This window comes from Phaethon lepturus, unplaced genomic scaffold, assembly GCF_000687285.1.
Source record: "Phaethon lepturus isolate BGI_N335 unplaced genomic scaffold, ASM68728v1 scaffold10319, whole genome shotgun sequence".
NCBI classification, from domain to species: domain Eukaryota; kingdom Metazoa; phylum Chordata; class Aves; order Phaethontiformes; family Phaethontidae; genus Phaethon; species Phaethon lepturus.
In genome coordinates, this window is record NW_010565540.1 from 56,401 (window position 1) to 68,393 (window position 11,993).

The 11,993-nt window shown below is 47.5% G+C and overlaps 1 protein-coding gene across 1 annotated transcript in view; it reads left to right on the forward strand.

Moving 5' to 3' along the window:
• Positions 1 to 7,279, forward strand: part of DAGLA (diacylglycerol lipase, alpha) — a 31,842-nt gene extending 24,563 nt beyond the window's left edge. The window contains exons 15-19 of the mRNA XM_010295217.1: positions 775 to 847; positions 1,929 to 2,125; positions 2,473 to 2,602; positions 3,615 to 3,796; positions 6,352 to 7,279. Coding sequence (XP_010293519.1) covers positions 775 to 847; positions 1,929 to 2,125; positions 2,473 to 2,602; positions 3,615 to 3,796; positions 6,352 to 7,279 — 1,510 coding nt within the window. The remainder of the gene's footprint in view (positions 1 to 774; positions 848 to 1,928; positions 2,126 to 2,472; positions 2,603 to 3,614; positions 3,797 to 6,351) is intronic.
• Positions 7,280 to 11,993: the final 4,714 nt, after the last annotated feature.

Here is an 11,993-nt window from a genome sequence, read left to right on the forward strand (position 1 = left end):
CCTGGTTGCCTGTGTTGTCTCGGACCTCTTTACACTCTGCCCTGAAGTAGATGTGCTGTCATCTCATTTTGTACTATTTGTCCCTGAATACCTATTCCATATCATCTCACATCTCTGAACCAGCTCCCTCATTTCTTTGTCTTGGCATTTCTCACCTCTCGTCATCTTCTGGGACATGTTCTGCTGAGCAGGGCATTGGACTAGGAGCCAGACAACCTGAGTTTTACTTTTGCATCTGCATCTGCCCTGTTGTGTCACCTCAGATAAATGCTGATGCTTCTGTACGATATAAGGCACGTAGAAATCAGTGGAGGGAAAGTACTAAATGGTATTGAATATGACTTTTGGTAACCTGTATGACAAAATCCTGTCCATCCTGTAATCTGTTCAGTGGTGTCATATAGCTCTGTGCCACCTTTCTAACTTATCTGTTCTGAGTCATCCTACACTTGTCTCTTGCTCACTTGTTTCTATGATTGCATCATCTCCCTCCTTATCTGTTCATTGACCTCTCTCATAGCTGTGTTCACTGATCTGATTCTGCTATTACATTTCATACTTGTTTATTGTCACTATGGTTTCCTGTGGCCTCTTAACCCTGATTACTGGTCCTGGGTGATGCCGCAACCCACCTCTGAAATGATCTGCGTTGTAGCATTCTTGTAGTATCTTTTGTAGCATATTTTCTTCTTCTGCACTGTATGTCCCTACTGTCCTGTTACCTGCCTGCTGCTCCCTGCCCAGGTGTTACAAACACATCTTCCTCTTTTCCAGAATCGGTCTCTCTCAGCTGGAGGGATTTCGCCGGCAGCTTCTGGATGTTCTTCAGAGAAGTAACAAACCAAAGGTAAGAGTAAAGATTAACAGACACCTGAAGGTGGGTCTCTGAGCAGTGATGGTAAACTGTTAGTGTCAGTAGCAATATTGCAGACTTCTCCTGCCCTCCAGCTCTCCTCACGTCCACTGTGACTACTGTTTAGGTAGCAAGAGGAGTGATGGCAAGAGCTGGAAGGCAGCTGGAGAGGTCAGGGCAAAGGACTGCACTCTGTTTGCAGGCTGTGTGACGATTCTGGCTCACGTGCTCTAAGCTCATCACAGATCTAAACTAACTGAGCAAGGAATTTTCTCGTCTGAGGCTGTTTTGAAGTCTGTGTTCTAACTGTAGCTTTTCTTGGCCGGTAACAAATGGCAAAGGGCTAGGAAGTACAACAGCTGTCCGCTGATAGGCACTGCTGCGTGCTGTCTGTCTGGTGCTGTTCTAGGATAAATGGTCTGTTAATGCTTTGGAGACAGGAAACGTGGACAGTTGTTCCTCCCCAGGCTTCTTTACCGTTACACTAAGATGAAAAAAAACCATAAGACACTAAGATTTTTAGGGGTAAAATATTATAGAAATGACCTATAGAGGGAGAAAATAGAGCTTACATTTATTTTTCTTCTTAGCATTCTATGTTCTTTGTGTTTTGGCTCATGGATTTTATGGGGAATTTGGGTTTTTTTTAAGATTTCTTTTAATGTATAAAGAAAGGCCTAAATAGAATTTTTTTTCTGTGTTGTATAGTCTTTTGCTCATTTTTGTACGTTAAAAATTTGGATTACATCTATCCTGTTTATCCTGGAAGATATTAAGTTATCAGTTGGTGAACAAGTCAGTGCTTGCTCTAGATCCTTAACTCTACAAAAACCTCCAGCAAAAAAAAAGAAGGATGAGATGTTGCTGCTTGTAAGGTTAAAATTGAAGAAAGGAAGAAACAACTTTTCTGGGCAGGGTTATCTATTATTTAAGCAATCGGGGCACAAGGACCTGTTTTTCTCTTTTCTGGTGTTAGGTATTCAGTACAAATCTCCCGATAGTGTCTTGTGAGATGACTCCGCTTTTTCTTGATGTTCTTCTCAATATTCTCCCTCCTTTCTCCTGTGTTGAACAGTGGCGAATCATTGTGGGTGCTACGAAGTGCATACCCAAGTCAGAGCTCCCTGAAGAGTCGGAAGAAAATTCGATAACGAGTAATCGCCTCTGGACCCATCCCAGTGATCTGACTATTGCTCTGTCTGCAAGCACACCACTTTACCCCCCGGGCCGCATCATCCACGTGGTGCACAATCATCCTGCAGAGCAGTGTTGGTGAGTAGGCGCAGAGCTATGAAGCCAGCCCATGGGTGGGGGTGAAAATTTTCTTTCGGAAGAGAATCCCCAAGACAGGGACCCATCTATGAAGGAGGTGGTTTGGTGTCCCCCCCCGCTATCTTATGGTGACAGTGATTGAGACTGTGCTGTCAGAATAAAAAGATAGTCGTGTCACTGGCTAGTGTAGAGTTTTGGAGCAACGGCAGTAGCATGTGTACTTTAATATCTTCTCCCTCTGTTTTTATTCCTGTTTTTTCTGTGTCTGCAACCTGCCAAAATATTGGCCTGCTCTTTCATCCCCGGCTCCCTGTTTTGTCCTCCGTTTGGATCTCAACTCCTTCCAGTTGCTGCGAGCAAGAGGATCCCACTTACTTTGCTATCTGGGGTGACAATAAGGCGTTTAATGAAGTGATCATTTCGCCAGCGATGTTGCACGAACACCTCCCGTATGTGGTCATGGAAGGGCTCAACAAGGTAACGCAGAGAATTAGATCAGGTGTGGGGAGGGATCATTCAGTGCAATGACGTGGGCTGTGGCCTTGAATGTCTGAGACACCCAGGTTTGGGGAAGAAAGGCTCGGAGTAATGATGCTGATGAGGTGAGCTGTAAATACAAAATGAACAAGATGTGGTGGTTCTAGCATATGAGCTGATTAGGTTTCTTGTGTGCTTATTGGAGAGTCATGAAGGTACACTTGGTGGGGTCCAGTTTTACTAATTCTTGTTGCAAAAGCACTTAAGTGCCCTAATAAAACCAGTGCCTTGTCACAGGCCTTTATGTGTATGGAAGAGGTAGTCCTTGCCCGGGAGAGCTGGCTGTTTAAATACACACGGCCATTTACTTTGGAGGGGAGGAGGAAAAAGATTGTGCTCTGGGCCAATCATACTCAGGCTATTAGTGTTGAATGCCATAAAGTCTGGAAATGGAACGTGGATCTCCATCCCAATACGCAAAGTCCCAGGCTAGGTCTTCTTTCCAAATTTAATGTCATAATAGTGTGAGGTTGGGTGTTGGTTGGGTTCCTTCTCTCAGAAGCTGCCCATTGCAGACTGCGCTTTTGGTGAAATCCAAGCTGCGACAGAAGTCCTCTACGCTGCGGCTGCAGCCCCTCTGTTGGTCTGAGGCGTGATGGAGCTTATGTGTAATGATTGTAGGATGGGTCTCTGCCGCTAAGGTATAGTTGCTAGCTGTGCAGCTCTACCATGGAGATTTAGCCAAGTCTCCTCTGTCCTGCTGGTCTGAAGGCTGCTCCTGCCAGCACCCTGCCAGTCACTTCCTCAGCATCGGACTCCCAGCAGGGCATTCTGACGGGATAGAGCGTCAGAATTCACTGATAAAATGCTTTTATCTCAAGACCTTGTCCTGTGCCTGTGGAAGGCATTGGTGAGAAAGAGGCAGATCCAGCAGTTTGAAAGTCTTGAGCTGAGCACAGCAAAGCTGCCATCTCCAGTAAAACGCTACTGTTGCTCTGCTTGCCTTGCATAGGTCTTGGAGAATTACAACAAGGGGAAAACAGCTTTACTTTCTGCGGCCAAAGTGATGGTGAGTCCTACAGAAGTGGATCTCACCCCAGAGCTCATCTTCCAGAATCAGCCCTTGCCTAGTGGACCCTCAGTGCAGATCGGAACTGGAGCCGTAGCAGTGGACAGAAGGAACAGCAGTACTAAGTAAAGATTTATGTTTGATTTCTTTGAAGCATTGTTGGCTCTAGGTGTTGGTTCCCTTTCTCTTGGGGTGTTCTGATCAATGTTTGTGGGAGGGATGGATCCAAGGGCTGCCTTTGGGGACTTGTGGGACTTTCACTTAGCTTCAGTACGTCTTGTGTCATGTTGGGGTTGGGGGGGAATCCTTTGTGTTGCTCAAAAATCTGTGAGTGCAGCAAGGTCAGGAGAACCTACAAGTTGAGGGTATGGAAGAAACTTCCTTTTCTCCTTATCCAGACAAATGGGGTTTCCCCTGAAACCGTAAAGGCAAAGCTTGCAGTCTTGCAGCCAAATTTCTGTTTTCCTGTGCGATTTATGTGCCCAAAGATGTCCTATATGGTGATTCTCAAAAGCTGAGAAGCAGTGAAAGGCATAAGCTTACCAGAACGTATGTGCTTAAAGCTGCTTTATGATGTGTCTTGTGTAGTATTATAAACAGGACAATCTGGGAACGTGGATAGAGGCGAGGGGGGAGCAGTTGCTGTCCTGTTTGTGAAGGATGAGAGCAGGAGGCTCAGTCCAGGGGAAAGCAGGTGAGGGGAAAAAGCATGTTCCAAGTGCTGGAAGTGTTCCTACAAGGGTTGTTTTCTGAAAGCTGGACCATCACTGAGCACTGACATCAGTAGTCTGGCAAAGGCCAAAAGGTGGAGGAACATCTAGAAGGTGTACAAAGGAATGGTTTAGGGAAGAGCTTGTTCTTTGTAGCATATGTAAACAGCTTTCCGCCATGAGCCAATGGCAGAGAGACTCCTTGCAGATTTTCAGATAACTTTTGAGGCACTGCAGGACCACAGACTTGCAAGAAGCAAAGAAAATAAATATAAAAATGTGGGCAAAGTCTTACTTCAAAGGTAGAACGCATGACTTCCGTCGCAGAATTGCATCACAAAGGGCAAATTTGCAGACAAAACAGGGAAGATGAGAGAGGTAAGATGGTTTGTAGTCAGAGATAGCAAATGGGACTTGTGAGTGGAAACAGAAGACAGCATTGCGGGTGGGAGAGGATTATTTCTTTGCAGGAGGAGCACTTCTATGGAGATTTCAAGTAGAGACCCAACAAGAAGCTGTGTGTGTATGTGAAGAGGCAGTGTGAGATGGTCTGTGCTGAGTGATGGATGGTTAAGTATCCTTGAGATAATGTGAGTGAGATTTAAATTTAGAAGGAAGATAAGACGGCAAATAATATGAAAATAGTTAAGGTCCTTGTCACAGAGAGAGTGAATGGTCAGAGATGGAGGAGAGCTTAGAAACAGAACCACAGCTGTGATGAAACAGCAGGAACAGGGATCGGCCCATGTGTTTGAAGGCTACAGTAAGACTGAGAAGATGAACTAGGTCAAGCAGCAGGGAGAGGAGTGGTGTTTTCTGTGCCGTAGCCAGAACAGACCCAAGGAGCTGCTTCCCTTTGAGGTGAGTGAAAGCAGAGGGGGAATTCTGAGATATGAAAGGGAAGGGAACAGGGGAGAGGGCAGGGAGGCTTAAGGGAGGTGCTAGAGTGGAAACAGTTGTAGGTTGGTTGTGTTTAATTGAAGGTTAGAGCCAGCTCTGTGTCAGACTCCTTTTGTGGGGGTTCTTGAAACCTGTTCTGAGATCACTATTAACTCTATTGAAGTTACAGAGGGATCAAATATTTGTCCAACTTCTAAGCCTTTCCCTATACATCATGTCCTTTTGGCAGGTGCAGTAGTCCTCTCCCAAGCTCAGGCTCTTCTCCTAGATATTTCCTTAAGTTATTGTCTTTAGAGCTGTTGCTTTGGCTGCTGCTAATCCCAGGCTTTGTGTGTGCCTGGTGTGGGGAGCTCCTTCCCTGTGTCTTTGACGTGGTGTCTTTCTGGAGGAGCCTGCCTGATTCTTAAAAGTCTTAGGATGACTGGAGTCTTTCTAAAGATCTTTACCCATCTTAAGCTGAGTAAATTGTTTTTTTACCTATTTTAAAATCTGCTACCTGAAATGGTCAGGGGCAATGCTCTAACAGCTTCCTGGGATTTGTGGTGGTAAGGTAGGAATTGCCAGCATGGAGGAGGGAAAGGCATGGCACTGGAGTGGTTCAGAGTGTGAGAAGACAGAGAAAATAGTAGGTTAACTGTAGGCAAGTCCTTTAACCTCTCTTGCCTCAATCCTCTCTAATACTAAGGTGCTGGGTGAGAGAGGGGTTTGAATGTGTGGAGACTGCACCATGTTTTTGGGCATTTCAGTTAGGAGCGCTGCAAGTTTCACTGAGAGCAGAACCGTGGTCCTAAGTGAAAATGGTGCTCGGGAGGGAAGACATTTAGCTCGGAGAAAAGGGAGAAGGGCAGCCTGAGTTTGCAGAGGGAAGAAACTGTACCTAATATTTTCAGCTGGGAAGACAGAGAGATAAGAGGTTTCTTGCAGTTGTGGATGGCTCTGGTCAGAGCCGTGACATGTGCCCTCAGTGTGCATGAGGAACTCTGTGCCCAGGACTTGATTTCTCTGGCTGTTCTGGCAGCTTGTGGTTCTGGGGAGTGATGCAGCCTCATGTTGTTTGTTTCTCATTGCAGGAGCAAGTCCCATTCTGAAATTAGCTTGGAGGGGTTTTATGAGACAAAGCCACTTTCTCCTGTGCAGAAAGACCCTGTGGAGCTGCTTCTCCTGGATACAAAGGAACGTCTGTCTGTGGAGCTGCAGGACCGTCGTGCCCCTCTCGCGACCATGGAGAGCCTCTCGGACAATGAATCCATCTACAGCTTTGATTCGAGGCGCTCCTCTGGTTTTCGGAGCATACGGGGCTCCCCTAGCCTCCATGCTGTCATGGAGAAGGATGAGACACACTGCTTTTATATAGACCCTGTTATCCCTGAGGAGAACCCCTCTCTCAGCTCGCGGACAGAGCTGCTGGCCGCTGATAGCCTCTCCAAGCACTCCCAGGAGACTCAGCCCCCCGATAATGTGCTCAACAGCGGTGGCACTACCCCCCAGCGACGCTGCAGTGAGGAGGGGGCCAGCAGTGAGGGGGACCGCGTTTCCTTAGCCCCTCGTGAGGAGCTGTCCCTCCAGAATGGACGGCTCACTGATGTTCCCAGTCCCCAAGTGCTGGAGTTCGCTGAGTTCATAGACAGCCTCTTTAATTTGGATAGCAAAAGCAGCTCCTTCCAGGACATCTACTGCATGATGGTGTCAGACAGCTCCAGTGACTTTGCGGAGATGCCCAAGTCTGTCAGTGATCAGGAGATCCTGTTGAGGGCCCAGTATGAACCCAACCTAGTCCCAAAGCCCCCGAGGTTGTTTGCAGGCTCAACAGATCCTTCGTCGGGCATCTCTGTCTCACCCTCTTTCCCCCTTAGTTCATCCGGAGAGCTCATGGACATCACTCCCACAGGCGTGAGCAGCCAGGAGTGCCTGGCCACTGACAAAATCCGGACTTCCACCCCCTCTGGGCACGTAACCAGCCCTGCCAAGCAGGACGACCTCATGATTTCGGCCCTCTAGTGCAGGGTAAAGGGGTGCAGCTCCGAGAGCTGATCCCGTAGGCTGAGTGCTGGGATAATACTTGGAGGAGGTGGTCATCGGGCAGTTCGGATCGGAGGAGACAGCTGGAAACGTTCCTTCTGGGGTGACACAGTGGTGGCACACTGGTGTCCGGAGGATGGATTGTGCTGGAGTCCCATGCTTGCAGCTGGGAGAAGCAGCATTGCCTCACCAGGCCTGCTACACTGAAGGGGTCTGAGGTCGCTAAAGGTAGATGCAAGTTCCCTACCTCAGCCTGTCTCACTTCGTTTAAGAGGCAGATTCCTTGCCCCAGGGCACCTGCTGAGTTTGGGAGTGATATGTTCTGCTTCAGGGAATCCTCTGGGGTGAAGGGTGGATTCTCTGAAGCTTGAGGATTGGACAGACAGAAGCAAGGGGGCCAGGCCAGATCACCCCCTTGGTACCGTGTCGGTGGTTTTGGAAATGAACGGATTGAGACTTTGGGCCCTGTTGCACTACCATGTCGGATCTGGCCCAAGATCCAATTCGTCACACTTCCTTGGGAAGTAGCTTTTGTAGGACACTCTCCTGTTTTAAAGCCATTGGGGCTGTATTCTCCCCAAATGCAGTCTCCCCTCCCCTGGCCAGGCGCAGCAAGAATGGGGCTGGCACTGTGTTTTCCCTCCCCTGGGTACTTCTGTGTTCAGTGACCACCAGGCTGCTTCTGAAAGGGAAGGACACTGTTTTGAAGAGCCAAAGCCCTCTGCCACGACCCTCCTTTGCCAGAAAGCGTTCTCCTGGATGTCACCATCATCACTTCACAGTCTCTGGACCACTCTGAGCTGGCGACATTCCTGCAGGACTGACAGGATTCTCATCTCAGAGCTGCATGGATGGATCAACTTAAAAATTTAACAGGCTTCTCAACACCCAGCATTATTTCCCAGGCCCCTGCGGAGCCTCGGAGCCTCTCCTGGACTCCGCTGGGTCCTCACACCACCCATATGCAGTAATCACAGATCAGTGCCAGCCTCTGTCATTGGGAGTTCAGGGAAAAGATGAACTTCTACAAAGTATTGAAATCTCTTGTATGTTTACAGAGCTGCTAAGCTCTTTGGAAGGTATTTATTAAGCAAACAGGGAGGCTTTCCCTAGGCAAAAAGCATGTTCATTCTCTCCTTCCTGTGCTGTTCCCTCGGGGGACCGAGGGAAGAGAGGATGGGCAGGTATGATTGCAAGTCCCCTGCTTTTAAAGTGGATCGGAGTCTGGGGGAAGCTGCGTGCAACCCTTACCCACCCTCCCTCATTCACCTCCCCGTTGCACAACACCACAAGCAAAGCTTGACTGAGTCGCTAGTAAAACTACCTGAGTGCTGCTGTGCAGAGCCTCGGTGCCCGGAGGAGCCTACGACAGACCTGTCTGGGCAGGGACTTCCCAATGATGGAAGCAGGAGAGAAACTACCTATCTAGAAAGTTAAACATACTGTGACTGGTAGAAGGCCTTTAATTGATAAAACACCTTCATATCAAAGCTCAGCGGAGTTACCAATCAGTCTCACTGGAAAAGAAATTCCTGTTTTAACCTCCTTATAATCACAGAGGTGTTATTGCCCTCCTTTTCCCTCCTTAGCTGTGGTATTTCCATTGTGGGAGGATGATGTGCTTCCCAGGAGCTTAGCTCATGACAAATTCCTCGGCTCCTGTTATCACTAGCCTCTAGCTGTGTTCAGTGGGTAGTTTCTGGAAGCCCCAGGCATGGGTTAGGGCTGTGCTCTCCTGGGTGCCACACAAACAGAGCACGAGCGGTATCAAATGCCATCAAGTCAGAACGAGAGCACTTTATAGCCAGTGTGCATTGATGTAAATGACTTCAGGTGCACAGACGTGAACTGGACTTTGTGTCCAAGTGCCGATCTCCCACTCAACCATGTAGCGTGGGATACTGTGTCCCCCGTTCCTTACGAATTACATGGCCTTTAAAAGTGCAGGGACTCTGTTAAATAAATATTGTCCCTGTGGTTTAGGTTCCAAAGGTGACCTTTTCTATACTGTCTTGAATCGGAGGGAGTAAGCCCCTCAGAATTCAAGGTAATTTGTAAAGAAAAATGCTTTCATTCTGAGCAACAAGAAGTTCCTTTTTCCTTTGTAGGTCCTTCAGAAAAGAGCAGTGTTCTTCCCCTTGCTGAGAGCTTGTGTGGTTCAGGAGCTCATATAGAACAGCTATTTAAGTGCCATCGGATCATTCGCTATGGCAGACCACAGGGTAAGGCTGAACTGCTGCACGCACCCTAGAAACACTAGAAAGGTGGTGTCCAGAAATACGCACAATTAAATTGGGTAGTTTTGAGGGGAAAGAGGAGCTGAAGTGTAGGGAGGCCGAGGCTAGCAGGCTAGCTCACCTCCTGACGCAGACTGCCGACACGTGTTGGAGTGGGGAAAAGGAGTTAATTTCTGCCTTTAATCGTCGGCAGAAGATGGGTAGTAATAACACTTAGCACTTAGGCAGAGCTTTATATCTGCAAAGCACTTTACAAACATTAATGGAAGAATCATCTCTGTCCCTGGCCGTGAGGTATTAGGAGATGGCTGTCTCTGAGACTAGGTGGAACTATTGGTGCCCTACCTGAGGATGGTGGGGAGATGACTCAAGGAGAGGAAGGTGAATTACCTCCGTATTAAGAAAAAATTATTTCAGTAGTGACCTGATGATGTTTAATGGGTCACAATATTGCACTAGAAAGTCACTTCTGACCTGGGCGTACCTCCGCTGTGTCCTGGGATACGCAGTCATGGTGCGTGACTGTTTCCTTCTCTGTGCCATTGGAACTGTGTCCCGGGGAACGGGGTTACCTTGCCCTGTTCACCTGTAGCAGGAAGCTGCCTGGCATGCTGCAGTTTTGCTTTGTGCTCTGTGACTATTAGGCTTCTTCTGAAAAGCCTGGAAATACCTAATGTTTGTGACCTGGGTTTGCCATAGATCAAGGCAGTAAAGGTGCAAAAGAGCCCTTCTAGTTAAAGTTCTTACTGCATCACATTATGGGTAATTCCTGTTTCCCGTTGTTCTCTCTTGACAAACAGATCTGTTCCTAGGTCTCACAGAGTAAATCCACATTCTTTGCATTATTTCTGCTTTAAATGTCTCTGTGTCTTGATTCTCATCACTCCTTTTCTCTAAGAGCATTTGGACAGGCTGATCTCCTATTTCATCCTGGAAGAGAGTATCTGGAAAGCTAAAAAACCTAAATGCTAAGCCTGTAGCTACCTCCTTCATTTGTAGTGCATACTGTTGTCTGCTTTCTCTGCCCTCACTCCAGTCTGATGTGCAGCTGTCCTTGGAAACAAGAAGCGTCTTCAGATTTCTTAATCTCTTGGTTTCTGGTTCCTACTCTTGAGCTTTGTGCCTTCTAATCTTTGTATGTTCCCTTGATATTTCAATGGGACGTTCCACCCCACGTGGAGGCAGAGCTGGAAGTGCACTTCATAGTGCCTGGCACCCCAGAACCCAGCTGAGTAGACAGCAGTTCACCCAGTTCAATGGCACGTCCTTAAAATTTCCTCTAAGAGCATTTTGGTAGAGGTGTAAAGCTGAAGCCACGCAGTTCCTGAGAGCAGAGAGTGGGCTTCGTGCACCTTAAAATTAACGTGCAGTAAGTGAAACTCTCTGCACCAATGCAGCTTTGCCAAAGAGTCTAGCTGGGCTCCCTGCCCTTTCCACGATCCCTTGGTGTGGCAGATTTCGGCTGACTGTGTAGCTGGCACTTGCCGTTGCGTGCTTGTTCGCGATATTCTCAGCAGGCTGTGGTGGAATATAATCCTGAAGCCTTGAAACCTTCAGGGGCAACATGGGAGGCCCTTAACTAGGTGTGTGTTGAACTCCCTCCAACAGCTTAGTTAAGAACGGCCTCTGACCCTGCTGCGAATGCACTCACAAGGTGTGAAGGATTTGGTACTGCTGTCCATTTTTTTGCACCTATAAACTGTACACCAACCCTTTGGGCGTGTCCAAATTGGAATAAAATAATCCCGTTGATAATATCCCAGTGAGTTTTGATCGTCAAGCCCTTAGCACATAATGTTGGCTGGCTGTGGTTTTGGAGACTCTTCTGCATCAATAATAATTGCTTTTATTGCTGCTTTAATTGTAGCAGTGCCAAGAACATAGACAAGATCCTGCTGTGCTGATATGTACCAGTGCTGAACAGAAAGAAAGCCTTTCTCCAATACTTGACATTATCCCCTCTCCTTCTCTGGGAAGCTGCCCTTTCCATTTGGAACATGCATTTTCTCCTAAACCTGCCACCCTCTAACCTCTCCTCTTTTCTTTGCTCCCTATTCCCGTCACCTAACCAGGAGCTAACTTCTCTCTCTTTCGGTTGCTCTCTCTCAGGATGATGGTGTCTTAATCTACATCCTCGGTAGCACCACTCAAGCATGGGAAAGCTATTCCCCATGGTCTCGTGATGATCTGGCACAGTTGAATGGGATTTCTGTCTTGATTCGCGTGGGAGAGCTGCTGCCATCTCTGGTGGCTAAGGCTATCCGAACACCGAGAGGTTCTTTAGCTACCTCTAGCTTTTGCTTATGGCCTGTGGTCAGTATTTTTTCAGTGTTCACTCATAATTTCTGCAACTTTTTAAGAACTTTATCTCATACAACTTCTTGAGTATTTTGCTCTTTACAGAGGACTGAGATGGCAAAGCTGATTGCGAGTGTAGATACACAAGTCCAGTAACT